Source organism: Gigantopelta aegis, chromosome 5 (assembly GCF_016097555.1).
Source record: "Gigantopelta aegis isolate Gae_Host chromosome 5, Gae_host_genome, whole genome shotgun sequence".
Taxonomy (NCBI): domain Eukaryota; kingdom Metazoa; phylum Mollusca; class Gastropoda; order Neomphalida; family Peltospiridae; genus Gigantopelta; species Gigantopelta aegis.
The window spans coordinates 29,437,302-29,465,209 of record NC_054703.1 but is presented as its reverse complement, the minus strand read 5'-3'; the positions used below and the strand labels follow the sequence as shown (position 1 = coordinate 29,465,209).

Here is a 27,908-nt window from a genome sequence, read left to right as displayed (position 1 = left end):
TAAGTACAGAAGATAGTTCACACTGACAGTTACACTATAGCAGTCTTCATTGTTAAACTGCTGCAGTGCGCTTGGTAAGTACAGAAGATAGTTCACACTGACAGTTGCACTATAGCAGTCTTCATTGTTAAACTGCTGCAGTGCGGTTAGTAAGTACAGAAGAGTTCACACTAACAGTTACACTATAGCAGTCTTCATTGTTAAACTGCTGCAGTGCGCTTAGTAAGTACAGAAGATAGTTCACACTGACAGTTACACAATAGCAGTCTTCATTGTTAAACTGCTGCAGTGCGGTTAGTAAGTACAGAAGAGTTCACACTAACAGTTACACTATAGCAGTCTTCATTGTTAAACTGCTGCAGTGCGCTTAGTAAGTACAGAAGATAGTTCACACTGACAGTTACACAATAGCAGTCGTCATTGTTAAACTGCTGCAGTGCGCTTAGTAAGTACAGATGATAGGTTTACACCGTCAGAAGAGGTTAAACGTACAGTCTTCCCTTACTTCAACACTCTACATGTAAGACACTGAATTTGACAGTTCAATTTTCTGCATAGAATATATCACGTGATAAACTGCTTATATACCACTAGAATCACGATCAAGATCATGTGATATAGTGTTATACATACTGGATCAAGACCATGTGATACAGTGTGATACATACTGCATCATGCCATGTAATATATGAGTGATATGTGCTACTTATAGACACTGGATGATGTTATGTGATGTATGACTGGGACATATTAGCTCATATCATGATATATATTCACAGTGAAGCCTCAGATCGAAGGGACAGCAGAAACCTTGACGGTGACAGAGGGTACGAACGTTACGCTGTCGTGCAGCGCATTCGGGAGTCCGCAACCAGTTCTTAAATGGACGCCAGACCCAGGAGCCATGGATCGAACCAGGGTGAAGGTCAACGGCCCTGACCTCGTGATCACGAACGTGCGGGTCAAGGACGGCGGGGTGTACACGTGCAGCGCGACGAACGTGCTGGGAGGCGCAAGCAAAGTGATTTCACTGAACATACTAAGTAAGACTTACAAATAACTGTCTCAAAATATTGAGTACGACTTACAGATAATTCTCACAACATATTGAGTACGACTTACAGATAATTTTCTCAACATATTGAGTAAGACGTACAGATAATTCTCACAACATATTGAGTAAGACGGACGGATAATTCTCTCAACATATTGAGTAAGACGTACAGATAATTCTCACAACATATTGAGTAAGACGGACAGATAATTCTCACAACATATTGAGTACGACTTACAGATAATTCTCACAACATATTGAGTAAGACGTACAGATAATTCTCTCAACATATTGTGTAAAACTTACAGATTATTATTTCAACGTATTGAGTAAGATTTACAGATAACTGTCTCAAAATATTAAGTACGACTTACAAATAATTCTCACAGCATACTGAGTAAGACGTACAGATATTTCTCTCAACATTTTAAATAAGACGTACATGTTATAGATATAATTCTCTCCTCATATTAAATATGACTTACATATTAAACAGATAATTCTCTCAACATACTGAGTAAGACTTACTTATTAAACAGATAATTCTCTAAACATATTGAGTATGACTTAAAAATTAAATAGATATTGAGTAACACTTATTAAACAGATAATTATCTAAACATACTGAGTAAGACTTAGATGTGAAACAGATAATTATCTCAATATATCGAGTTAGACTTACACGTGAAACAGATAATTATCTTAACATTGGAGTAAGACTTACAGATTAAAGAGATCATAATTCTCTCAACATTTTTAGCAAGACTTACATTTTATAGATATAATTCTCTCAACACATTAAATATGACTTACATATTAAACAAATAATTCTCTCAACATATTGAGTAAGAGTTACATGTGAAACAGATAATTCTCTAAACATATTGAATAAGACTTACATGTGAAACAGATAATTATCTCAATATATTGAGTTAGACTTACACGTGAAACAGATAATTATCTCAACATTTGAGTAAGACTTACAGTGTGATCATTATCTCAAATATCGAGTAAGACTTACATATTATAGAGATAAAAAGTAAAGTTTGTTTTCTTTAACGACTCCACTAGAGCACATTGATTTTTATTAATCATCAGCTATTGGATGTCAAACATTTGGTAATTTTGACTCATAGTCAGCAGAGGAAACCCACTACATTCTTCCATTAGTAACAAGGGATCTTTTATATGCACCATCCCACAGACAGGATAGCACATACCACGACCTTTAATATACCATTCGCGGTGCACTGGCTGGAACGAAAAATAGCCCAATGAGCCACCCGATGGGGATCGATCCCAAACCGACCGTGCATCGAGCCAGCGCTTTCCCACTGGGCTACGTCCCGCCCCATATTATTATTGTTATGATTGTATTATAATTGTATTATAATTATTATTGTGTAATTATGACAGAACACATAGCTATTCAGAACAAGCTGAACGACACGACGGTCAAGGAAGGCCACTCCGTGCGGTTCGAGTGTAACTTCAAGAGTAACCCCAAACCGACGATCACGTGGTATCACTACAACATCGACGGCAGCAAGGACAAGGTCACGTCCGGTGTCAAGGTCATTAACAACGGAACCGGATCTCAGCTGCTGATCACGTTCACGAAGTACACTGACTCCGGGCAGTACGTGTGTGAGGCAAACAACGGCGTGGAAGTAGTGCAGGGCAGCGGCCACCTCACCGTGTTATGTACGTATTATTACACGAAATAGTGCAGGCCACCTCACCATGCTGTGTACGTAGTATTACAGAAAGTAGTGCATGCCACCTCACTGTGCTGTGTACGTAGTATTACACGAAGTAGTGCAGACCACCTCACCGTGCTGTGTATGTATTATTACACGAAATAGTGCATGTCACCTCACCGTGCTGTGTACGTACTATTACACGAAATTGTGCAGGCCACCTCACCGTGCTGTGTACGTAGTATTACAGAAAGTAGTGCAGGCCACTTCACCGTACTGTGTACGTAGTATTACAGAAAGTAGTGCAGGCCATCTCACTGTGCTGTGTACGTACTATTACACGAAATAGTGCAGGCCACCTCACCGTGCTGTGTACGTACTATTACACGAAGTAGTGCAGAGTTGTACGTCATTAACTATTATTTCTGTTATTTTAGCTATATTGTACGATGATGTAGATGTCAAATTAGTGATTTTGTAATGTAGCTATGCGCGTGACGTCACATGAGTAACGTCAAAAGTGATAATCTGCTAGTATACGTTTAGGACTTTGCTTTAATCGGTCATCATAGTCGGGCAATAGAAACAGTGGCTGCACGATAAGTTTATTAATAAAACTTTCATATAAGCCTTTTTCCCATCGGTTAATTTACGTGATAAATCGGACGAAAGATGTACGCTGTCATGGGCAACAAGGATTTATCACGATGACAAAATTCTGAGAACTCGTCCGATGTGCAGTCACTTAGCCTCATGTGTTTTCATTAGTATATTAATTCCGCGTCTCCTATTATATGTAAATGTCGTTATAAATAATTTTCAAAACAATTACTAACTTCAGATGAAAATTATGTTATTGTTATTATTTCATTATTATTTCGTGCCATTGTCACACTTAGTTAACAGCAAGGTCCTTCCCCAATTGGCACAGGCAGGTTCATCAGAAATAATTGTACACCATATTTTTTTGAGACAATACAATTGAACACAATATCCATGCACCACGAATTAAACTTTAAAAAAAAAAAATTGTATTGAATTTGATAAAATCATACATACTGTGTTTCCGTGATCATTTCAACATAGTAGTCCCGTTTTCGTGTGTGTTTCTGTGATCATTTCAACATAGTAGCCTCGTTTTCATTGTTTTTCTTCTGTAGTTCCGTGATCATTTCAACATATTAGCCTCGGTTTCGTTTGTGTTTCTACTGTTTCCGTGATAACGTCAAACTAAAACTAAGATCTGCAGCAAAACACAAAACTTTTTCTTTTTTCTTTAGCGAAACCGTACATTACGAAGATTACCGGAAATGGTCACGTGACCGCCAACAAAGGTGACACGATTCGCCTTTGGTGTACCAGTACAACTCAGCCCGGTTATACTGTATCGTGGAATCACCCGGTGAGTGTTAATTTCGAACCCTGCAGTAAACATTTATTATAACTTATTATTATCATGGTGATGGTAATGATGATGTTTATTATTATATTATTATTATTATTATTATTATTATTTTAATTATTATTATTATTATTATTATAATAATATTATCTATTATTATTATTGTCACCATTATAACAATAATAATAATTATTATTTTAATTATTATTATTATTATTATTATTATTATTGTCACCATTATAACAATAATAATATTGTATTATTATTATTATTATTATTATTGTTATATAGTACCTTGTTTAAGTATATTAATTTTTTCACTTTATTTCATTTATTTTCATTGTGCAATGGTTAGAGAGTGAAATAGGTTTCATGCACGACAATAAATTAAGAAAAATGACGGAAGCATGGCGAATATAGGAGAGACAATCCAGTCATGAGAAACGAAACCTACATTCAATAAGAGTTATGTCCCCTCATCACATATTGTGTACATGTCCTTGACACCATCAAAAGTGACCGGCCTCGGTGGCGTCGTGGTTAGGCCATCGGTCTACAGGGTGGTAGGTACTGGGTTCGGATCCCAGTTGAGGCATGGGATTTTTAATCCAGATAGCGACTCCAAACCCTGAGTGAGTGTTCCGCAAGGCTCAATGGGTAGGTGTAAACCACTTGCACCGACCAGTGATCCATAACTGGTTCAACAAAGGCCATGGTTTGTGCTATCCTGCCTGTGGGAAGCGCAAATAAAAACGGAAAATGACGGCAAAATGAGGAATTCCGTTGTGTATTAACTCGTCTTTCAACTGGGGGGGGGGGGGGGGGGGGGGGTTTGGGGGATGGGGGGTGCAGAGCGGACGTCCGTGCACCCGCCCCAACTCCTCACTCCTGACGGCGCCCAATACTTATAACGCGATCTGACATGTCTTGTTCCAACAGTAATCGCCTAGTCGTGCAAACGACCACTAAGGGACTTGTGGTTAACAGCTGGAAGCTTAGTAAGTTGGCCCAATCATTTTGTTTTTCATGCATAGAAATATGTTTTTAATTTAGTGAATATTTTCCATCTCGGAACCAGTATTTTTTAATAGAGGGTCCAAAACCCTTTATTTTTTAAAAATAGAATTAAAAAGACCTTGACGGGGGGACGGGATAAATTTGCATTTTTTTAAAATGTATTTTATTCGATCTGATTAAAATGAGCTCTGCTTGTCTACCATTAGTTATTAATCGGTGGAGCTAATTTTAATTATATTGTATTCTGTATATATATATATATTGTTTGAGCAAAAATAAGGGGAGCACGGATTCGCGCCTGCTGTTAACGTTCCAATCGTGGGACAATGAATCGGACGAGGGAAAAACAAAACAAAAAACAAACAAGAATAAAACAAATATAAAGAGTGCTGGGAGAGCTGTAGCATTGAATGGGGCGAGACTAGTTGAAGAAGTGTCGTGTCAGAGAGAGCTAGAGCAGTACGAGGTCTGGCTGTGCGAGTGTCTCAGTGCGAGGTCTGGCTGAGCGAGTGTCTCAGTGCGAGTGTCTGGCTGGCGAGTGTCTCAGTACGAGGTCTGGCTGGGCGAGTATCTCAGTGCGAGGTCTTGCTGAGCGAGTGTCTCAGTGCGAGTGTCTGGCTGGCGAGTGTCTCAGTACGAGGTCTGGCTGGGCGAGTATCTCAGTGCGAGGTCTGGCTGAGCGAGTGTCTCAGTGCGAGTGTCTGGCTGGCGAGTGTCTCAGTACGAGGTCTGGCTGGGCGAGTATGTCTGTGCGAGGTCTGGCTGAGCGAGTGTCTCAGTACGAGGTCTGGCTGGACGAGTATCTCAGTGAGAGATCTGGCTGAGCGAGTGTCTCAGTGAGAGGTCTGGCTGGGCGAGTGTCTCAGTGCCAGTGTCTAGCTGGCGAGTGTTTCAGTAAGAGATTTGGCTGGGCGAGTGGCTCAGTGCGAGGTCTGGCTAGCGAGTGTTTCAGTGAGAGGTCTGGCTGGGCGAGTGTCTCAGTGCGAGGTCTAGCTGGGCGAGTGTCTCAGTGCGAGTGTCCCAGTGAGAGGTCTGGCTGGGCGAGTGTCTCAGTGCGAGGTCTGGCTGGGCGAGTGTCTAAGTGAGAGGTCTAGCTGGCGAGTGTCTCAGTGCGAGGTCTGGCTGAGCGAGTGTCTCAGTGCGAGGTCTGGCTGGGCGAGTGTCTCAGTGCGAGGTCTAGCTGGGCGAGTGTCTCAGTGCGAGTGTCTGGCTGGCGAGTGTCCCAGTGCGAGTGTCTGGCTGAGCGAGTGTCTCAGTGAGATGTCTGGCTGGGCGAGTTTCTCAGTGAGAGTGTCAAGCTGGCGAGTTTCTTAGTGCGAGTGTCTGGCTGGGCGAGTATCTCAGTGAGAGGTCTAGCTGGGCGAGTGTCTCAGTGAGAGGTCTGGCTGAGCGAGTGTCTCAGTGAGAGGTCTGGCCGACGAGTGTCGCAGTGCGAGTGTCTGGCTGGCGAGTGTCTCAGTGCGAGTGTCTGGCTGGCGAGTGTCTCAGTGAGAGGTCTGGCTGGCGAGTGTCTCAGTGAGAGGTCTAAAATCTGTACCATCTGCCACTTACTCATCTCCCACTTACCCATCCCTCTTACCCATCTCCCTCTTACCCATCTCCCACTTACCCGTCTCCCACTTACCCGTCTCCCACTCACCCATCTCCCACTTAATCATCTCCCACTTACCCATCTCCCCACTTACCCATCTCCCACTTACCCATCTCCCACTCAGCCATCTCCCACTCACCCATCTCCCACTTACTCATCTCCCACTTACCCATCTCCCACTCACCCATCTCCCACTCACCCATCAGCTACTCACCCATCTGCCACTTGCTCATCTCCCACTTACCCATCTCCCTCTTACCCATCTCCCACTTACTCATCTCCCACTTACCCATCTCACTTACCCATCTACCACTTACTCATCTCCCACTTACCTATCTCCCACTCACCCATCTCCCACTGACCCATCTCCCAGTTGCCCATCTCCCTATAACCCCTCTCCCACTTACCCATCTCCCACTCACCCATCTCCCACTGACTCATCTCCAACTTACCCATCTCCCACTTACCCATCTACCACTTACTCATCTCCCACTCACCCATCTCCCTCTTACCCATCACCCACTCTATTTCCCACTCACCCATCTCCTACTTACTCATCCCCCACTTACCCATCTCCCACTTACCCATCTCCCTCTTACCCATCTCCCACTTACCCATCTCCCACTTACCCATTTCCCACTCACTCATCTCCTACTTACTCACCCCCCACTTACCCATCCCTCACTTACCCATCTCCCACTTACCCGTCCCATTTACCCATCTACCACTTACCCATCTCCTACTTACCCATCCCCAGTTAGTCATCCCCCACTTACCCATCTCCCACTTACCCATCTCCCACTTACCCATCTCCCACTAACCCATCTCCCACTAACCCATCTCCCACTTACCCATCTCCCACTTACCCATGTCCCACTTACACATCTACCACTTATCTATGTCATGTTTGCCAGAATTTGAGGATTTGCTCCCCCGTCTCGTACGCTTATCCTCACCCCTCTTACCTATCTCCACTTGATCCCTACAATAAGCTGGGCACAATTAAAGATATGATTTTTAAAAAGAATTTCACTTGAGTATAACTGACATAGTTTACTACTGTAATAAGCAAGCACACTTGAGTATTACTGACATAGTTTACTACTGTAATAAGCAAGCACACTTGAGTATAACTGACATAGTTTTCTACTGTAATAAGCAAGCACTCTTGTTGTTATCGTGGAGATAGACGTAGCCTAGTGGCAAAGCGCTCGCTTGATGCGCGGTCGGTTTGGGATCGATCCCCGTCGGTGGGCCCATTGGGCTATTTCTCGCTCCAGCCAGTGCACCACGACTGGCACATCAAAGGCCGTGGTATGTGCTATCCTGTCTATGGGATGGTGCATATAAAAGATCCCTTACTGCCAATCTAAAAGAGTAGCCCATGAAGTGGCGACAGCGGGTTTCCTCTTTCAATATCTGTGTGGTCCTTAACCATGTCTGACGCCATATAACCGTAAATAAAATGTGTTGAGTACGTCGTTAAATAAAACATTTCCTTCCTTCCTTCGTGTTATCGTAATTTATGTCGTCTGCTACAATGTACTGTGACGTCATCGTAAAGATTTATACTAGCATTCAATCTAATTAAAATTAGCTCCACTATTACATGTGGATCTAACACCAGCCAGTTGGAGCTCATGTCCACCAATCAAAACCTTACTTGCAGAATCCTGCCAGTGATTTAAAAATAATTTGAAAACATTCCGAATTATCCTGAGGGTATACGACATGTTTCGTGTGAATTACGAATGCCTTAAAACATGTTTTATTTTATAAAATAAATAATTTGTAATGTAAAACTGAAGACTGATTTAGTTTGGGTTTTTTTTATAAATAAATAAATAAATAATTTTTAATGTAAAATTGAAGACTGATAACCCACCCCGTACGTATTGGTATGGTTCGCTGTAATGCGGCCACTAAAATAGACTCGCCCGATATTTTTAGAATTTGTATGCTCCCAAATAACGTTATAAAAGGCGAAGTGTGATTGGTCAATATTTAAATTATTATTTACAGACGAAATGTTACCTGGACATTGGGGACTACGCATTGTTGTTAGCAATCCGATTAAAATTAGTTCTACTGGTCTAAATAAGGCATTCGTAATTCACATGAAACATATCGTATACCCTCAGGATAATTCGGAATGTTTTCAAATTATTTTTAAATCACTGGCAGGATTCTGCAAGTAAGGTTTTGATTGGTGGACATGAGCTCCAACTGGCTGGTGTTAGATCCACATGTAATAGTGGAGCTAATTTTAATTAGATTGACTAGCATTAGTAATAATCGTTGCAGACGAAGTGGCGCCATATTTTCAGTTGTCATGGAACCCACAGCTGGACTGAAAATTGCATAAAAAGGTCTCTTGTCCACAAATTATGTTGTGATTTTATTTCTTCCTTAAGCTCTTAGTGTAAGGAGGGCCTTCAACTTTATAATAAGAAACAACCGAAAAGAAAAAGAACAGAACCCCCCCCCCCCCCCCCTCTTAGTCATGTGCACACGGCGACCGCTTGGATTTTAATCATTGTGCATATTGTAAACTGTTTGTGAAAAGATGCCACAGGTGGCTTTAGAATTGGTAACAGCAGCGAGCGAGTTGCTCAATAAAGAATCAGATTTTAATATTTCCACAGTGAATGGATGTTAAACGAGAATGTTTGCTGATCGATAAACGGCGTGTACGATAATGTGTTAGTGCAGATATATAGTAATAAATCTGGCCTGCATTCAGTTTAGCATTCGTTCAGAGAGACATTTTTCGCCAAACGTTTGTAACTTGCAAACAATTTTCATTGGTTACTGAAGTGGTTATTCCGTGCATAGCGTAAACAACACACCAGTCTATGAAGCGTTCGTGACAGCTGGCTGGCTAAACGTAACGCAGGTACTGTTAGAAAAGAGCTCTCTACTGTGTTCAGTTTGGCGGGAGTTAGCTCAGTCTGTTGAGTGCTCGTTTAAGGCGCTTGCATCGCAGGATCGAACCATCTCAGTGGATCCATTCAACTGATTTGTTTTTTCTCATTCCAACCAATGCAAACAGCTGGTCAAATGTCGTAGTATGTGCTTTCCTGTCTCTGGAACAGTGAATATAAAAGATTCCTTGCTACTCAGAGGCGGATCTAGGGGGTGGGGGGCCCGGGCCCACCTAAATTTTGCGACAGTTATAATTTTATTATATGTCAATTTTCATTTTTTACACTCCCCTCCAAACCTACCCCAAAGTTCCATTGGCATTCAGCCTCGTGCCATTGCCCCCCCCCCCCCTTCCCCAAATGAATTTTCTGGATCCGCCACTGCTACTAGTGGAACAATATAGCGGGTTTCCTATCTAAGACTATATGTCAACATTACTAATAACCGATGATAAAAAAAAATTAACGTGCTCTAGTGGTGTCGTCAAACAAAACAAATGTCTAACTCTACTGGTTCGCTTCCCTGTACGGGCTTCCACTCAGAGCGAGTTTAACGACTCAGTGTAACGACTAAAGTGTAACGACTTAGCTACTAAACCGACCTCTCTCTCTCTCAGGACCGGCCTGGGTGGCGTCGTGGTTAGGCCATCGGTCTACAGGTTGGTAGGTACTGGGTTCGGATCCCAGTCGAAGAATGGGATTTTTAATCTGTATGGTCCTTAACCATATGTCTGACGCCATATAACCGTAAATAAAATGTGTTGAGTGCGTCGTTAAATAAAACATTTCTTTCTTTTTCTTTCTTTCTCTCTCTCAAACCATTAACCCACCTTCCTGAACATATGACAACTAACCCACAGTCCTCGACATATAACAACTAACCCACCTTCCTCGACATATAACAACTAACCCACCTTCCTGAACATATGACAACTAACCCCCAGTCCTCGACATATAACAACTAACCCACCTTCCTCGACATATAACAACTAACCCACCTTCCTGAACATATGACAACTAACCCACAGTCCTCGACATTTAACAACTAACCCACCTTCCTCGACATATAACAATTAACCCAGATTAAAGGTAACATTTGAAACATACATCACGTTATGCTTGTAGCTTAAAGCGATAAAAGAACTGAAAACTGCTTCAAGTTATGCTTGCAGCTTAAAACAATAAAATAACTGAAACGTGTTTCACGTTAGGCCTGTAGCTTAAAGCGATAAAAGAATTGAAAATAATTTATGTCAGTCTTGTATCTCAAAGCGATAAAAGAACTGAAAACTACTTCAAGTTATGCTTGCAGCTTAAAGCAATAAAATAACTGAAAAGTGTTTCGCGTTAGGCCTGTAGCTTAAAGCGACAAACTAGTTGAAAAGCACTTCACGTTAGGCTTGCTTAAAGTGATAAAAATTGAAAAGTATTTACGTTATCGTCGTTATGCTTGTAGCGTAAACCAATAAGACAATTAAAAAGTACTCCACATTAGGCTTGTAGCTTAAAGTAATAAAATAATTGAAAATATTTAACGTTAGACTTGTAGCTTCAAGCGATAAAATAATTAAAAAGTACTTTCCGTTGTATTTATAGCTTAAACTAACAAAATAATAAAAAAGTACTGCACGTTAGGCTTGTAGCTTAAAGCGATACAATAATTGAAAATATTTAACGTTAGACATTTAGCTTAAAACGATGAAAACATTGAAAAGTACTTCATGTTAGGCTTGTAGCTTAGAGCGATAAATGAATTGAAAGGTTCTTCACGTTAGGCTTGCTTAAAGCGATAAAATAATTGAAACATACTTCACGATAGGCTTGGAGCGATAAACGACTTGAAAAGTACTTCACGTTAGGCTTGTAGCTTAAAGCAATGGAATAATTTGAAAAGTACTTCAAGCTTGGCTTGTAGCTTAGAGCTATAAAAGAATTAAAAAGTTATTCACGCTAGGCTTGTAGATTAAAACCATAAAGGAATTAAAACATACTTCACGTTAGGCTTGGAGTGATAAACGACTTGAAAAGTACTTCACGTTAGGCTTGTAGCTAAAAGCAATAAAATAATTTAAATGTACTTCACGTTAGGCTTGTAGCTTAGAACGATAAAAGAATAAAAACGCTAGGGTTGTTGATTAAAGTGATAAACGACTTGAAAAGTACTTCATGTTAGGCTTGTAGCTTAAAACGATAAATGAATTAAAAAGTACTTCACATGAGTCTTGTTGCTTAAACGATAAAATAATAGAAAAAGGCTTGTAGCTTAGAGCGATGAAAAATTGACATGTTCTTCGCGTTAGGCTTGTAGCTGAGAGCGATAAAAGAATTGAAAAGTACTTCACGTTAGGGTTGTAGCTTAGAGCGATACAAAAAACACAAAAAAACTTCACGTTAGGCTTGTAGCTTAAAGCGATAAAAAATACAAAACTACTCCATGTTAGGCTTGCATCTTAGAGCGATAAAAGATTTGAAATGTTCTTCGCGTTAAGCTTGCTTAAAGCAATAAACGAATTAAAAACTACTTCACGTTAGGGTTGTAGCTTAGAGCGATAAAAGAATAGAAAAAGTACTTCATGTTAGGCTTGTAGCTTAGGACGATAAAAAATTGAAATGTTCTTCGCGTTAGGCTTGTAGCTGAGAGCGATAAAAGAATTGAAAAGTACTTCACGTTAGGGTTGTAGCTTAGAGCGATAATAGAATAAAACAAATACTTCACGTTAGGCTTGTAGCTTAAAGCGATAAAAAAATCGAAAAATACTTCATATTAGGCTTGCATCTTAGAGCGATAAAAGATTTGAAATGTTCTTCGCGTTAGGCTTGCTTAAAGCAATAAACGAATTAAAAAATACATCACGTTAGGCGTGTAGCATAGATCGATAAAAGAATTGTAGAGTACTTCACGTTACACTTGTTTAAAAGGGACGAGGTTTCACGTCAGATGACTAAAGGATACAACTGAACAAGGCTGCTTTGCCAAGGGTCTTATTGTGTAGCGGGGAACAACAGGCCTAGCACTTTTAGACCGAGAAACCCCCCACACCATTTGATACAAATGGGAGGATCACTGTACAGAATGTACAAACTTTAACCGGTTTACTGACTGCGATGGATATGTTTAAACAGGTTTAATTTGGCAAAGTAATTTGCTTAATTTCATTCAGCTTAATATCTAGAATAGAAAAGCTGTCCTCAAATAACCGGATTGTGGGAGGAAAGAAAGAAAGAAATGTTTTATTTAACGACGCACTCAACACATTTTATTTACGGTTAAATGGCGTCAGACATATGGTTAAGGACCACACAGATTTTGAGAGGAAACCCGCTGTCTCCACTACATGGACTACTCTTCCGATTAGCAGCAAGGGATCTTTTATTTGCGCTTCCCACAGGCAGGATAGCACAAACCATGGCCTTTGTTGAACCAGTTATGGATCACTGGTCAGTGCAAGTGGTTTACACCTACCCATTGAGCCTTACGGAGCACTCACCCAGGGTTTGGAGTCGGTATCTGGATTACAAATCCCATGCCTAGACTGGGATCCGAACCCAATACCTACCAGCCTGTAGACCGATGGCCTACCACGACGCCACCGAGGCCGGTGGATTGTGGGAGGGAGCGGAACAAAGTGTGAAGACAGTCATATTGGGTTTCCTCAAGCTAGATAAAACTAGAACCTTTTTATATCGGCGGGGGTGGGGTGGGGGGTGGTGTCGTTGGTGGGGGTGGATATGTTCCACTGTACAAACTTTGTGAGAAATATTAAGAATGATGGGCGTTTTAAGTATTATTCGAAATATTAAGAATGATGGGTGTTTTAAGTATTATTCGATTTATTAAGAATGATGGGCGTTTTAAGTATTATTCGATTTATTAAGAATGATGGGCGTTTTAAACATTATTCGATTTATTAACTATGATGGATGTTTTAAATATTATTCGATTTATTAACAATGATGGATAGTTTAAACATTATTTGATTTATTAACAATAATGGATGTTTTAAAAATTATTCGATTTTAAACATTATTCGATTTCTTAACAATGATGGGTAGTGTAAACATTTATTCGATTTATTAAGAATGATGGGCGTTTTAAGTATTATGCGATTTATTAAGAATGATGGGTGTTTTAAACATTCGAGTTATTAAGAAAGATGGATGTTTTAAATGCTTAGCTTAATTACTTATATACTAATTTTAGAATAATTTTAGGTTTTATTGAAGTTAAAGTTTGTTTTGTTTAACGACACCACTAGAGGACATTTATTTATGTATCACTGGCTATTATTGGATGTCACAAATTTGTTACTTGTGACAGGAAGCCCTGGACATTTTTACAGAAGCAGGAAGGGATCTTTTATAGGCAATATGCAACAGCTAGAATAACACACACCATGGTTTTATTTATATACGCCGTGGTGCACTGGCTGTAATGGAGCCCACTGACGGGGTTGGATCCCAGACCGACTGCGCATCAAGCGAACGCTTTACCAGTGAGCTACGTCCCGCCCATTTAGGTTTAGAGATACATAGAACAATCAAAGGCGGATCTGAATTTGCGATAGCTATAATTTTATTATATATTCATTTTCATTTTTTTACGATCCCGCTCGAAACCTCCACCAAAGTTCCCGTCACTGTCCCCCCCCCCCCCCACCCCCTTCCCTAATTGGATTTTCTGTTTCCGCCACTGACAATAGTACATTGAAGTCTAGACTGTCCGGTCATTTTATATTGAAAGCTAGCTTTGCCGTACTCTATATAAAACAGAAAATCCATATATGTATAACATGTTATTAAAACGGTTTTAGGTTTGTATTGAAAACACGCACATATCAATTTGCTTCTAGAATCATAAAACGGAAATATACATAAAGGAAAGTCACTTTCAAGCATCATAAAAACGTGAATTATTAGTTTTAGTAATGCAATAACTAAAGAAATGATTTATTAGTTTTAGTCATCTACTAACTCACGAAACAGTTTTAATCTGGGACTAACTCACGAAACACTGTGAGTTTTTAGTTGCAGTCAAGGATGAACTTACAAAACACTTTGAGTTATCAGTTTTAGCCAATGACTAACTCACGAAACACTGTGAGGTCCCAGCTTTAGTCAAGAACTAACTCACGAAACACTGAGTTCTCAGTTTTAGTGAAGGACTAGCTCACGAAACACTGAGTTATCAGCTTTAGTGAAGGACTATCTCACGAAACACTGAGTTATCAGCTTTAGTGAAGAATTAGCTCACGAAACACTGAGTTATCAGCTTTAGTCAAGGACTAAATCACGCTCTTTCAAAAATCAACATTTTCATGTTTGACTCCTAATAACCCTGTCATTTCTTTATGTGTTAGATCTCAATAAAACTAAGGTTATTAACGTCAAATGATTTTGCGGACTATAAAAGTGTACACGTGCTCAGACGGGTTGTGTTCATTATATCAACATGTTAAAAACGTCACGTTATTTTCCAGACTACGTCATCAAAAGTGTACACGGATTCGGACGGATCGCTGGTGATCAGTAATATAGGGCGCGGAGAAGAGGGGCGATACGTGTGCACGGCCACTAACTCTCTAGGAGTCGACAAGGCTGCTGTTAACGTCACTGTAGAGGGTAAGTTTTATCAGGGACGTCCAGTTCGGTGGGGGGGGGGGGGTAGGGGTGGGGGCGGTACGCGTGCACAGCCGCTGTTAACGTCACAATAAGCTTGGTCAGGGACGTCCAGTTCGGGAGGAGGATGTGACACTTGCGTAGAGGAGAGGAGCATGGGCGCAATGCCCACAATCACACATATGCCCCCACCACGTTATATATTCCCCTGTCGCCACATAACATACAGTGTCTGTCAATGTAGATGAAATGTTGGCGTTGTGTACATGCGGTAGGCGGCGTGTATACATTGTGTGACGTTAATATGCTGGGCTGTTTTGCTGTGTTTTGTTCCATTCCCAGACCATACCGTAAGCGTGGACGTTCAGTATATGAGGTGGAGCGGTTTATTTACTCCGTGATGTTCAGTGTATGAGGTGGAGTGGTTTATTTACTCTGTGACGTTCAGTATATGAGGCGGAGTGGTTTATTTACTCTGTGACGTTCAGTATATGAGGTGGATGGGTTTATTTACTCTGTGACGTTCAGTATATGAGGTGGAGCGGTTTATTTACTCTGTGACGCTCAGTATATGTGGTGGATGGGTTTATTTACTCGGTGACTTTCAGTATATGAAGTGGAGCGGTTTATTTACTCTATGACGTTCAGTATATGAGGTGGAGTGGTGTATTTACTCTGTGACGTTCAGTATATGAGGAGGAGCGGTTTATTTACTCTGTGACGTTCAGTGTATGAGGTGGATGGGTTTATTTACTCTGTGACGACAGTAGGCGTTCAGTATATGAGGTGGAGTGGTTTATTTACTTTGTGACGTTCAGTATATGAGGTGGAGTGGTTTATTTACTCTGTGACGACAGTAGGCGTTCAGTATATGAGGTGGATGGGTTTATTTACTCTGTGACGACAGTAGGCGTTCAGAATATGAGGTGGATGGGTTTATTTACTCTGTGACGTTCAGTATATGAGGTGAAGTGGTTTATTTACTCCGTGACGTTCAGTGTATGAGGTGGAGCGGCTTATTTACTCCGTGACGTTCAGTATATGAGATGGAGTGGTTTATTTACTCTGTGACGACAGTAGGCGTTCAGTATATGAGGTGGATGGGTTTATTTACTCTGTGACGACAGTAGGCGTTCAGAATATGAGGTGGATGGGTTTATTTACTCTGTGACGTTCAGTATATGAGGTGGAGTGGTTTATTTACTCCGTGACGTTCAGTGTATGAGGTGGATGGGTTTATTTACTCTGTGACAACAGTAGGCGTTCAGTATATGAGGTGGAGCGGTTTATTTACTCCGTGACGTTCAGTGTATGAGGTGGAATGGTTTATTTACTCTATGACGTTCAGAATATGAGGTGGAGTGGTTTATTTACTCTGTGACGTTCAGTATATGAGGTGGAGTAGTTTACGTACTCTGTGACGTTCAGAATATGAGGTGGAGTGGTTTATTTACTCTGTGACGTTCAGTTTATGAGGTGGAGTGGTTTATTTACTCTGTGACGTCCAGTATATGAGGTGGAGTGGTTTATTTACTCTGTGACGTCCAGTATATGAGGTGGGGTGGTTTGTTTACTCTCTGACGTTCAGTATATGAGTTGGAGTGGTTTATTTACTCTGTGACGTTCAGTGTATGCGGTGGAGTGGTTTATTTACTCTGTAACTTTCAGTATATGAGGTGAAGTGGTTTATTTACTCTGTGACGTTCAGTATATGAGGTGGAGGGGTTTATTTACTCTGTGACGTTCAGTATATGAGGTGGAGGGGTTTATTCTACTCTGTGACGCCAGTGGGCGTTCAGTGTATGAGGTGGAGGGGTTTATTTACTCTGTGACGTTCAGTATATGAGGTGGAGGGGTTTATTCTACTCTGTGACGCCAGTGGGCGTTCAGTATATGAGGTGGAGGGGTTTATTTACTCTGTGACGTCCAGTATATGAGGTGGAGTGGTTTATTTACTCTGTGACGTCCAGTATATGAGGTGGGGTGGTTTGTTTACTCTGTGACGTTCAGTATATGAGGTGGAGTGGTTTATTTACTCTGTGACGTTCAGTGTATGCGGTGGAGTGGTTTATTTACTCTGTAACTTTCAGTATATGAGGTGGAGTGGTTTATTTACTCTGTGACGTTCAGTATATGAGGTGGAGGGGTTTATTTACTCTGTGACGTTCATTATATGAGGTGGAGGGGTTTATTCTACTCTGTGACGCCAGTGGGCGTTCAGTGTATGAGGTGGAGGGGTTTATTTACTCTGTGACGTTCAGTATATGAGGTGGAGGGGTTTATTCTACTCTGTGACGCCAGTGGGCGTTCAGTATATGAGGTGGAGGGGTTTATTTACTCTGTGACGTTCAGTGTATGATGTGAAGGGGTTTATTCTACTCTGTGACACCAGTGGGCGTTCAGTGTATGAGGTGAAGGGGTTTATTTACTCTGTGACGTTCAGTGTATGAGGTTGAGGGGTTTATTTACTCTGTGACTTTCATTATATGAGGTGGAGAGGTTTATTTACTCTGTGACGTTCAGTGTATGAGTTGGAGCGGTTTATTTACTCTGTGACGTTCAGTGTATGAGGTGGAGGGGTTTGGTTACACTGTGACGTTCAGTATATGAGGTGGGGGGTTTATTTACTCTGTGACGCCAGTGCGGCTTACCGGCCTCGGTGATGAGCCTGCTAGGTACTTTGTTCGCAGCCCGGTACCGGCTCCCACCCAGAGCGAGTTTTAACGACTCAATGGGTAGGTGTACGACCATTACACCCCCTTCTGTATCACTAACCAATGAACCACTGAACCACTGTCCTGGACATAAAGCACAGATAGCTGAGGTGTGTGCCCAGGACACCATGCTTGAAACGTAATTGGATATAAGCTCGACAATAAGCTGAAATGAATGAATGAATGAAAGTGTAGTTTTTCTTTTTGTGCTCAGTTCCGCCCTCCGCCACGATACAGCCCAACCTGCTGCCGATCCGGGGAACTGTTTTCTTCGACTGTCAGGCCGACGGAGATTCCCCGCTCTCGATCACGTGGCAGAAAGATGGCGTCCAGCTGGACCTGACAAACAAGGCGAAGTACCTCACACTTCCGGCGGCCGGAACCAGCCACAAATTGTTGATTATGGGTGCCTCAGCGGGGGATGCCGGGAAATACTCATGCATCGTGGGCAACCGTCTGGGGCAGGCGACCGCCGCTGCACTTGGTAATGACGCCTCAACAAATTCAAATTCAAATTCAAATTCTTTATTACTTTAAGTTTTTACAACTTATCAGCATTATACAAACATAAACATAAAATAAATAAATAATGTACAAGATAATGGTGGAGAGTGATTTACATTATTGAATACATAATACATACATACATACATACATACATACGCACGCACACACTCACGCATACACACACACACACACACACACACACATACATACACACACACACACACACACACACACACACACACACATATATATATATATATATATATATATATATATATATATATATACAGTCACTGACTCTAGTTATTAGGTGATGGTAATGACGCCTCAACAGTCACTGACTCTAGTTATTAAGTGGTGATAATGACACCTCAACAGTCAGTGACTAGTTATTAGGTATTGCTAATGACGCCTCAACAATCACGAGCTCTAGCTATTAAGTGGTGGTAATGACGCCTCAACAGTCAATGACTGTAGTTATTAAGTGGTGGTAATGACGACTCAACAGTTAGTGACTAGTTATTAGGTGGTGGTAATGACGCATCAGCTGTCAGTGACTAGTTATTAGGTGGTGGTAATGACGTCTCAACAACCACTGACTCTAGTTATTAGATGATGGTAATGACGCCTCAACAACCACTGACTCTAGTTATTAAGTGGTGGTAATGACGGCTCAACAGTCACTGACTCTAGTTATTAGCTGATGGTAATGACGCCTCAACAGTCACTGACTAGCTATTAAGTGGTGGTAATGACGCCTCAACAGTCACTGACTCTAGTTATTAGGTGATGGTAATGCCGCCTCAGCAGTCAGTGACTCTAGTTATTAGTTGTTGGTAATGACGCCTCAAAAGTCACCGACTCTAGGTATTAGGTGATGGTAATGCCGCCTCAGCAGTCAGTGACTCTAGTTATTAGTTGTTGGTAATGACGCCTCAAAAGTCACCGACTCTAGGTATTAGGTGGTGGTAATGACACATCAACTGTCACTGACTTTAGTTATTAGGTAGTGGTAATGAAGCATCAACTGTCACTGACTATAATTATTAAGTGGTGCTAATGACGCCTCGACCGTTATTGACACTAGTTATTAGATGTTGAGAAATATGTTTAGACAGTACAAGTTTTAATTACACATTACAAGCCAGTACAAGTTTCAATTGCACATTACAATTTATTTCTAAAGTTGGTAATGCATTCTGAGCTAAACACAAACGCACGTTCTCCGAGAACTAGGTTCAATGAACTTAATGATTATTTGTTAAATCGACTCATTAATAATATTTAACAATTATTAGTTAAATCGACTCATTAATAATATTTAACAGTTATTTGTTAAATCGACTCATTAATGTTGAAAGATTGTTTACTAAATCGACTCATTAATAATGTTTAACAATTATTTGAGAAATCGACGCTCTGGTAATAATGTTAACGATTATTACATAAATTTAATCAATAATAATAATAATTAACAAGTATTTGATAGATCGTTATTATTGATATTATTATTATTATTATTATTAATATTATTATTATTATTTCTATTATTATTATTATTATTATTTAATATGCTTTATTATTATTATCATTATCATTATCATTATTATTATATTATTATTTTTATATCATTATTATTATTATTATTATTATTGGTGTTATAATTAATTTATTATTTTTATATTTATTATTAATGTTATTGTTGTAGTTATTATTATTATTATTATTATTATTATTATTATTATTATCATTGTTGTTGTTGTTGCTGTTGTTATTGTTATTGTTATGATATTTAACAGCGTACGTTGATCTGGGTTCAGTGTTTTGTTCTGCCACGTTTGCTGACTGCATGGCTCAGTTTTGCGGGTAACCATTTCCGATATATTTACCCATTAGTTACTGATATATTTGTTAATAGTTGTTTATTGATATATTGAACAAATAAGAACATTACCCATATGACTAGACTTAATTATTTTTATTGATCATTTTACTGATAATATCATATAATATTTTACATTTTCAGTGCAATCAAAGTATGTGATATTTTTCAGATCACATACTTTAAGAATTTGTTACCTTTGCAAATTAGATGTAAATTAGTCGAGGTCTCGGCACTAGGTTTATTGACATTTAAGCAAACGTACTTGGGTGACACTCCATGATTGACGTATGCATTCATAGTCATCAAATAAAATCATTTTAATGGCAATTTGACACTGAAAGCTGTCCAGCGTTCAGAAAACAAAAAACGTTAGGCATAACTTTATTTTGATGTAAGGACATCCAAAATGACGTCATTCGAGTTTGACGTCATTTCCATTCAAAAATACACAGCGCAACATTCTTACGTCATTTGAATATCTAGTAATGGTGCACTGGAATTAAAGTTGCGTGTACAGTTTACAAAAACACGTTGTATTAAGCTTGAGCTTATATGATAAAGAGATTATTACCCTCGTGTATTCGGTATCGTCAATATCATATGTTAGGAATAAAAATAATGTATTATGCTCGCCAGAGGCTCGCATAATACAATTTTAATTCCTAATATATGATATTGACGATACCGAAAAATACTCAGGTAATAACATATATATATAAGGGTAATGTATATATATATATATACAGTCAAACCTGCCTTCGCGGCCACCTCCTTATGGCGGCCACCTGTCCATGGCGGCCACCCTGAGGTCCCCCCAATGAATTTTACTATATATTTTACCTCTATATGGCAACCACCTGCTCAACGCGGCCAGCGGCCACACTTTTGTCATAAAAAAGCGAAAATGAACCTGCTATCGCGGCCACAATTGTTTTTAGTGCAAGTTATAAAGAAATGTCGGCAATCGTAAAAAAAAACGTAAGATGTTTTTGTTGATATAACCAATTGGCTTGATAAACAGCGGTCCTTTAAAGGTCGTCGGTCGCTTAGCTGTGTTCGTTAATTAACAAGTGTTTTTAATCTGGATTAACGGTGCGATGTACTAGTCATCGGCGGTGGTCATTAAACGCAGTTGATAAGAAGGTATCTAGCCTAAAACAACTGGAGTTAAACGTGTCAACTCTAGAAGGAATTAAATACTGCTGCAGTTTATTTCTGATATTTATTTTCAAAATGCCACCTAAACCCAGTGAGCCGATCGCGTTAACGTTTTTGCACATGTATATGGCTCCTTAATAGTTCTATTGCAACATACGTGTAATTGTTTTTAAAAATTCGGACTTATATATGACCTGCATACGGCGGCCACCTCTCCTTGGCGGCCACTTTTGTATTGTCCCACGAGTGGCCGCCATAGACAGGTTCGACTGTATATATATATATATATATATATATATATATATATATATATATATATATATATATATTAACCAATAATACAGTATGGATTATTTATATTGATATATTACAGATAATAAACAACGATAATAACATTAGTATGTCTAGTATGTCTTATTTTTATTGATGTATTACTGATAATAAAATATATTATTATTTTCCGTACCACTAGTTTTGATATATTAGTGATAATAAAACAATAACAATAACATTACCCTTACGACCAGTGTGAATTAATTTTACTGATATATTACAGACAATAAAACAACATTACCCATACAATTGGTATGTATCATTTTATTGATACATTACGGATAATGAAACAACAAAAACAATAACAAATCCTGGAAAAAAAATTTGAATTCGAAAAATGTTTTTATTAAAATAAAATTGTGAATATGACAAATTTAACAAACGCTAGGAAAAATGGTTCAATCTATTTTTTTTTTAAATCGGGGAAACAACAGTTTCATTATACTTCTTAATAAAACAATAACAATTACATGCCCACACGACTAGTATGTATTGTTTTTATTTATATATTATGGATAATAAAAAAAGAAAGAGTAATAACTGTTTTATCTTTTGACATGCAAAAAAGTAATAACTGTTTTATCTTACAAACACATCAAAGTAATAAATGTTTTATCCTACAAACACATCAAAGTAATAACTGTTTTATCTTACAAACACATCAAAGTAATAACTGTTTTATTTTACAGTGCCACAATATAATAACTGTTTTATCTTACAAACACATCAAAGTAATAACTGTTTTATCTTACAAACACATCAAAGTAATAACTGTTTTATCTTACAAACACATCAAAGTAATAACTGTTTTATCTTACAAACACATCAAAGTAATAAATGTTTTATCCTACAACACAACAAAGCAATAATTGTTTTATCTTACAGCGCTCACTGTCCAGCCAACTGTAAGACAAACTCTGCACCTGTGTTTGGTGAGATAGCGTACACTTCAGTAAGTAGACACGATCTTGGTGAGATAGCGTACACTTCAGTAAGTACACACCAACTTTGCGAGATAGCACACACTTCAGTAAGTAGACACCAACTTGGTGAGATAGCACACACTAGTAGACACCAGCTTGGTGAGATAGCGTACACGTCAGTAAGTTTACACCAACTTTGTGAGATAGCGTACACGTCAGTAAGTAGACACCGACTTGGTGAGATAGCGTACACTTCAGTAAGTAGACACCAACTTTGTGAGATAGGTTACACTACAGTAAGTAGACACCAACTTTGTGAGATAGCGTACACTTCAGTAAGTAGACACCAACTTGGTGAGATAGCGCACACTTCAGTAAGAAGACACCAACTTGGTGAGATAGCGTACACTTCAGTAAGTAGACACCAACTTGGTGAGACAGCACACACTTCAATAAGTAGACACTAACGTGGTGAGATAGCGTACACTAGTAGACACCAGCTTTGTGAGATAGCGTACACTTCAGTAGGTAGACTCCAACTTGGTGAGATAGCAGACACCAACGTGGTGAGATAGCGTACACTAGTAGACACCAGCTTTGTGAGATAGTGTACACTAGGAGACACCAGCTTTGTGAGATAGCGTACACTAGTAGACACCAGCGTTGTGAGATAGCGTACACTAGTAGACACCAGCTTTGTGAGATAGCGTACACTAGTAGACACCAGCTTTGTGAGATAGCGTACACTAGGAGACACCAGCTTTGTGAGATAGCGTACACTAGAATACACCAGCTTTGTGAGATAGTGTACACTTTAGTAAGTAGACACCAGCTTTGTGAGAGAGCGTACACTTGGAGACACCAGCTTTGTGAGATAGCGTACACTCCAGTACGTAGACACCAGCTTTGTGAGATAGCGTACACTAGGAGACACCAGCTTTGTGAGATAGCGTACACGTCAGTAAGTAGACACCAGCTTTGTGAGATAGCGTACATTATGAGACACCAACTGTGTGAGATAGCGTACACTTCAGTAAGTAGACACCAGCTTTGTGAGATAGCGTGCACTAGTAGACACCAGCTTTGTGAGATAGCGTACACTTCAGTAAGTATACACCAGCTTTGTGAGATAGCGTACACTAGGAGACACCAGCTTTGTGATATAGCGTACACTTCAGTAAGTAGACACCAGCTTTGTGATATAGCGTACACTAGGAGATACCAGCTTTGTGCGATAGCGTACACTAGGAGACACCAGCTTTGTGAGATAGCATACACTAGGAGACACCAGCTTTGTGAGATAGCGTACACTAGGAGACACCAGCTTTGTGAGATAGCGTGCACTAGGAGACACCAGCTTTGTGAGATAGCGTACACTAGGAGACACCAGTTAGTGAGCACTAGTTCTCTCTCCCTAACCATTAACAACTAATCAGTTAGCTGAGGTGTGTTCCCAGGACAGCGTGCTTGAACCTTAATTGGATATAAGTATGCAAATAAGTTAACATGAAATGTAAAAGTAAAGTTTGTTTTATTTAACGACGCCACTAGAGCACATTGATTTTTTTATCTTATCATCGGCTATTGGACGTCAAACATATGGTCATTCTGACACTGTTTTTTTTAGAGGAAACCCGCTGTCGCCACATAGGCTACTCTTTTACGACAGGCAGCAAGGGATCTTTTATTTGCGCTTCCCACAGGCAGGATAGCACAAACCATGGCCTTTGTTGAACCAGTTATTGATCACTGGTCGGTGCAAGTGGTTTACACCTACCCATTGAGCCTTGCGGAGCACTCACGCAGGGATTCGAACCCAGTACCTACCAGCCTGTAGACCGATGGCCTAACCACGACGCCACCAAGGCCGGTAACATGAAATGTAATATAGATACATTTAAACTATTAGCTATTAGACTTGTCCTGTGTACTGTCATTCTGTTGTGATTCTATGGTAGGAAGTTACAAGGAGGTTTCAAAGATTTATCTCCAAAACGCGGACAAAATGTGACGCGTGTGAAATTGGCTAAACACTTGGGGATGTATGCTTGTGTAGGCCTGCCCCCTCCTTCCCCAACCCCCTCAACCCCAACTCCCGCTCGAGGACGACAATGCACATTTTTTAAATCATACTCTATATAAATAAAGATTAAAATGTGGCTTGTCCCTCCACTAGAGATTACGCCCCTCGATTACAGGTTGTACCCCCCCTCCCCACACACACACACACTCCAGATATCGTTCCAACGGGCCTGGCGAGGGACAAATAAGTCTACTGTCCGGGAATACTGCCTGTTCCTATGTCCGGGAATACTGCCTGTCTCTATGTCCGAGAATACTGCCTGTCTCCATGTCCGGGAATACTGCCTGTCTCCATGTCCGGGAATACTGCCTGTCTCTATGTCCGGGAATACTGCCTGTCCCTATGCTCGGGAATACTGCCTGTCCCTTGGTTAAGTGTGGAACTTTGGTATTTCAAAGTCGGTCCTAACTTTTGTTGGTCAGTGTACGCGTGTATTTCAGTACTCGGATGCTCGACACTCACACACTGTATTTTTGTGGCAATATACTTACTCTTATACAGGGCATCCATTCCACTCTTAACAGAGTGTGCCATAACAACGCCATACACATTGTATATTTGACGTAATGACAACGCCATACACATTGTATGTTTGACGTCATGACAACGCCATACACATTGTATGTTTGACGTAACGACAACGCCATAAACTGCATGTTTGACGTCATAACAACGCCATACACATTGTATGTTTGACGTAACGACAACGCCATAAACTGCATGTTTGACGTGATAACAACGCCATACACACTGCATGTTTGATGTTATCACAATGCCATATACATTGCATGTTTGACGTCATAACAACGCCGTACACATTGTTTGACGTCACGACAATGCCATACACATTGTATGATTGACGTTACGACAACCCCATACACATTGTATGTTTGACGTGACAACAACCCCATACACATTGCATGTTTGACGTCACAACAACGCCATATACATTGTATGATTGACGTTACGACAACGCCATACACATTGTATGTTTGACGTGACAACAACCCCATACACATTGTATGTTTGACGTCACGACAACGCCATACACATTGTATGTTTGACGTTATGACAGCACGACTAAACACTCGAGCAGTGACGTTATTGACGGTTGAGTCTGGACTATGTTTTTTTAAAGCACGGCCCAATTGCACGTCCGTGTCGGTGTGCGTGTCCGTGAGGAATCGTCAACCATGTTTGACGGACACGGTTCCGCGGAGGGATACAGATACGAACTATATTTTGGGAGCTGGCCTATGTAAAAGGCCATTTCACCGATGTTCACTTCACGCACGTACTGACGCAAACACTGACAACGGGAAACGATAGACTGGATGTTCTGCTTTAAACCAATACTTAAAACCAAACTTCCTCGTCTATTTCAGACATCGTCGATCTGTCGCGCCGCCATTCACAGCGGCATAATACCCGAGACGGGCACGGCCACAGTGGTATGGTCCAAGATAGGGGTGCAGCCTGGCTTCACTGGAGTCACGGAACACGGCATCACGTCACAGAGGTGAGTCCAATATAGCGATAGGGGTGCAATCTGGGTTTATGGTGATGATGATTATGATGATGATGATGATGATGATGAAAGTGACGATGATGATGGAGGTAGTGATGATGATGTTGATGATTATGATGATGATGATGATGTTGATGAAGATAATGATAATGGAGATGATGATTATCATGGTTATAATAGTATGGTAGTGATGATGATGTAGGTTGTGATAATGATGATTATGATGATGGAGGTTGCGGTGATGATGATGATAGTGATGATGATGGAGGTAGTGATGATGATGTTGATGATTATGATGATGATGATGATGTTGATGAAGATAATGATAATGGAGATGATGATTATCATGGTTATAATAGTATGGTAGTGATGATGATGTAGGTTGTGATAATGATGATTATGATGATGGAGGTTGCGGTGATGATGATGATGATAGTGATGATGATGAAGGTAGTGATGATGATTATGATGGAGGTTGTGGTAATAATGATTATGATGATGGAGGTTGTGGTGATGATGGAGGTAGTGATGATGGTGATGGAGGTGATGATGATTATGATGATGGCGATATTGATGATGATGATGATGATGATGGTGGTGGTAGTAATGGAGGTAATTATACTGATGATAAATATTATGATGATGACGATGATGATGAGGCAGTGATGATAATGGAGGTGGTGGTGGTGGTGATGATGATGATGATGAATATGTTTATGATGATGATGATTTTGATGGTGATAGTGATGGTGGTGATAATGGTAGTAGTGATGAATGTATTACTTTGACGATAGTGTGGTAGTGGTGTGAGTGGCTGTGATAGTCTCCTGATGGTGATGTTGTCACCCGGTTCCCCGTAGATGGCTCGTTCTGCTATTTATTATTAGTAGTGTTATCTATCAGCCTACATATCTGTCTATCGGTCTGTCTGCCTACCTAGATACATAAGCTGTTTAAATGTGGGAACAACACATCATAGACGCATTGGCATAAGCTGTTTAAATGTGGGAACAACACATCATAGACATATTGACATTTAAACAGCTATGCCAATATTACATAAGCTGTTTAAATGTGGGAACAACACATCATAGACACATTGGCATACGCTGTTTAAATGTGCGAACAACAAATCATAGACATATTGACATAAGCAGGAACTGTTTCTCCTTGAAGGAAATAACTCGTCAGAAAGTACGTCTCAATACAAATTGTATTGGTACATCAATATGTTATCTATCTGTGTATATGTAATTATTGATTGATTGACTGATTGATTGGTTGATTGATTGATTGATATTTATGTATTTATCGATTGATATTTACTTATTTATTTATTTACTTTGTTTGTTTGTTTATTTATTACAGTTCCTCCAAGGCGGACGTTGGTTCAGTACCGCTGGCAGTTGACGTCAGAAATCATTAATATTCTATACATGTCTCGTTTCTGAATAAATCATTATATTAATATTA

The 27,908-nt window shown here is 40.0% G+C and overlaps 1 protein-coding gene across 1 annotated transcript; it reads left to right on the top strand.

Moving 5' to 3' along the window:
• The first annotated feature begins 811 nt into the window (after window positions 1-811).
• LOC121373832 (hemicentin-1-like) lies at window positions 812-27,908 on the top strand. Its single transcript, XM_041500607.1, has 9 exons — window positions 812-1,043; window positions 2,471-2,758; window positions 4,035-4,156; window positions 15,166-15,307; window positions 18,233-18,502; window positions 20,325-20,391; window positions 22,787-22,853; window positions 26,293-26,426; window positions 27,804-27,908. The coding sequence occupies exons 1-9, from the start codon at window positions 905-907 to the stop codon at window positions 27,859-27,861; spliced, it is 1,287 nt and encodes a 428-aa protein (XP_041356541.1). The 5' UTR covers window positions 812-904; the 3' UTR covers window positions 27,862-27,908.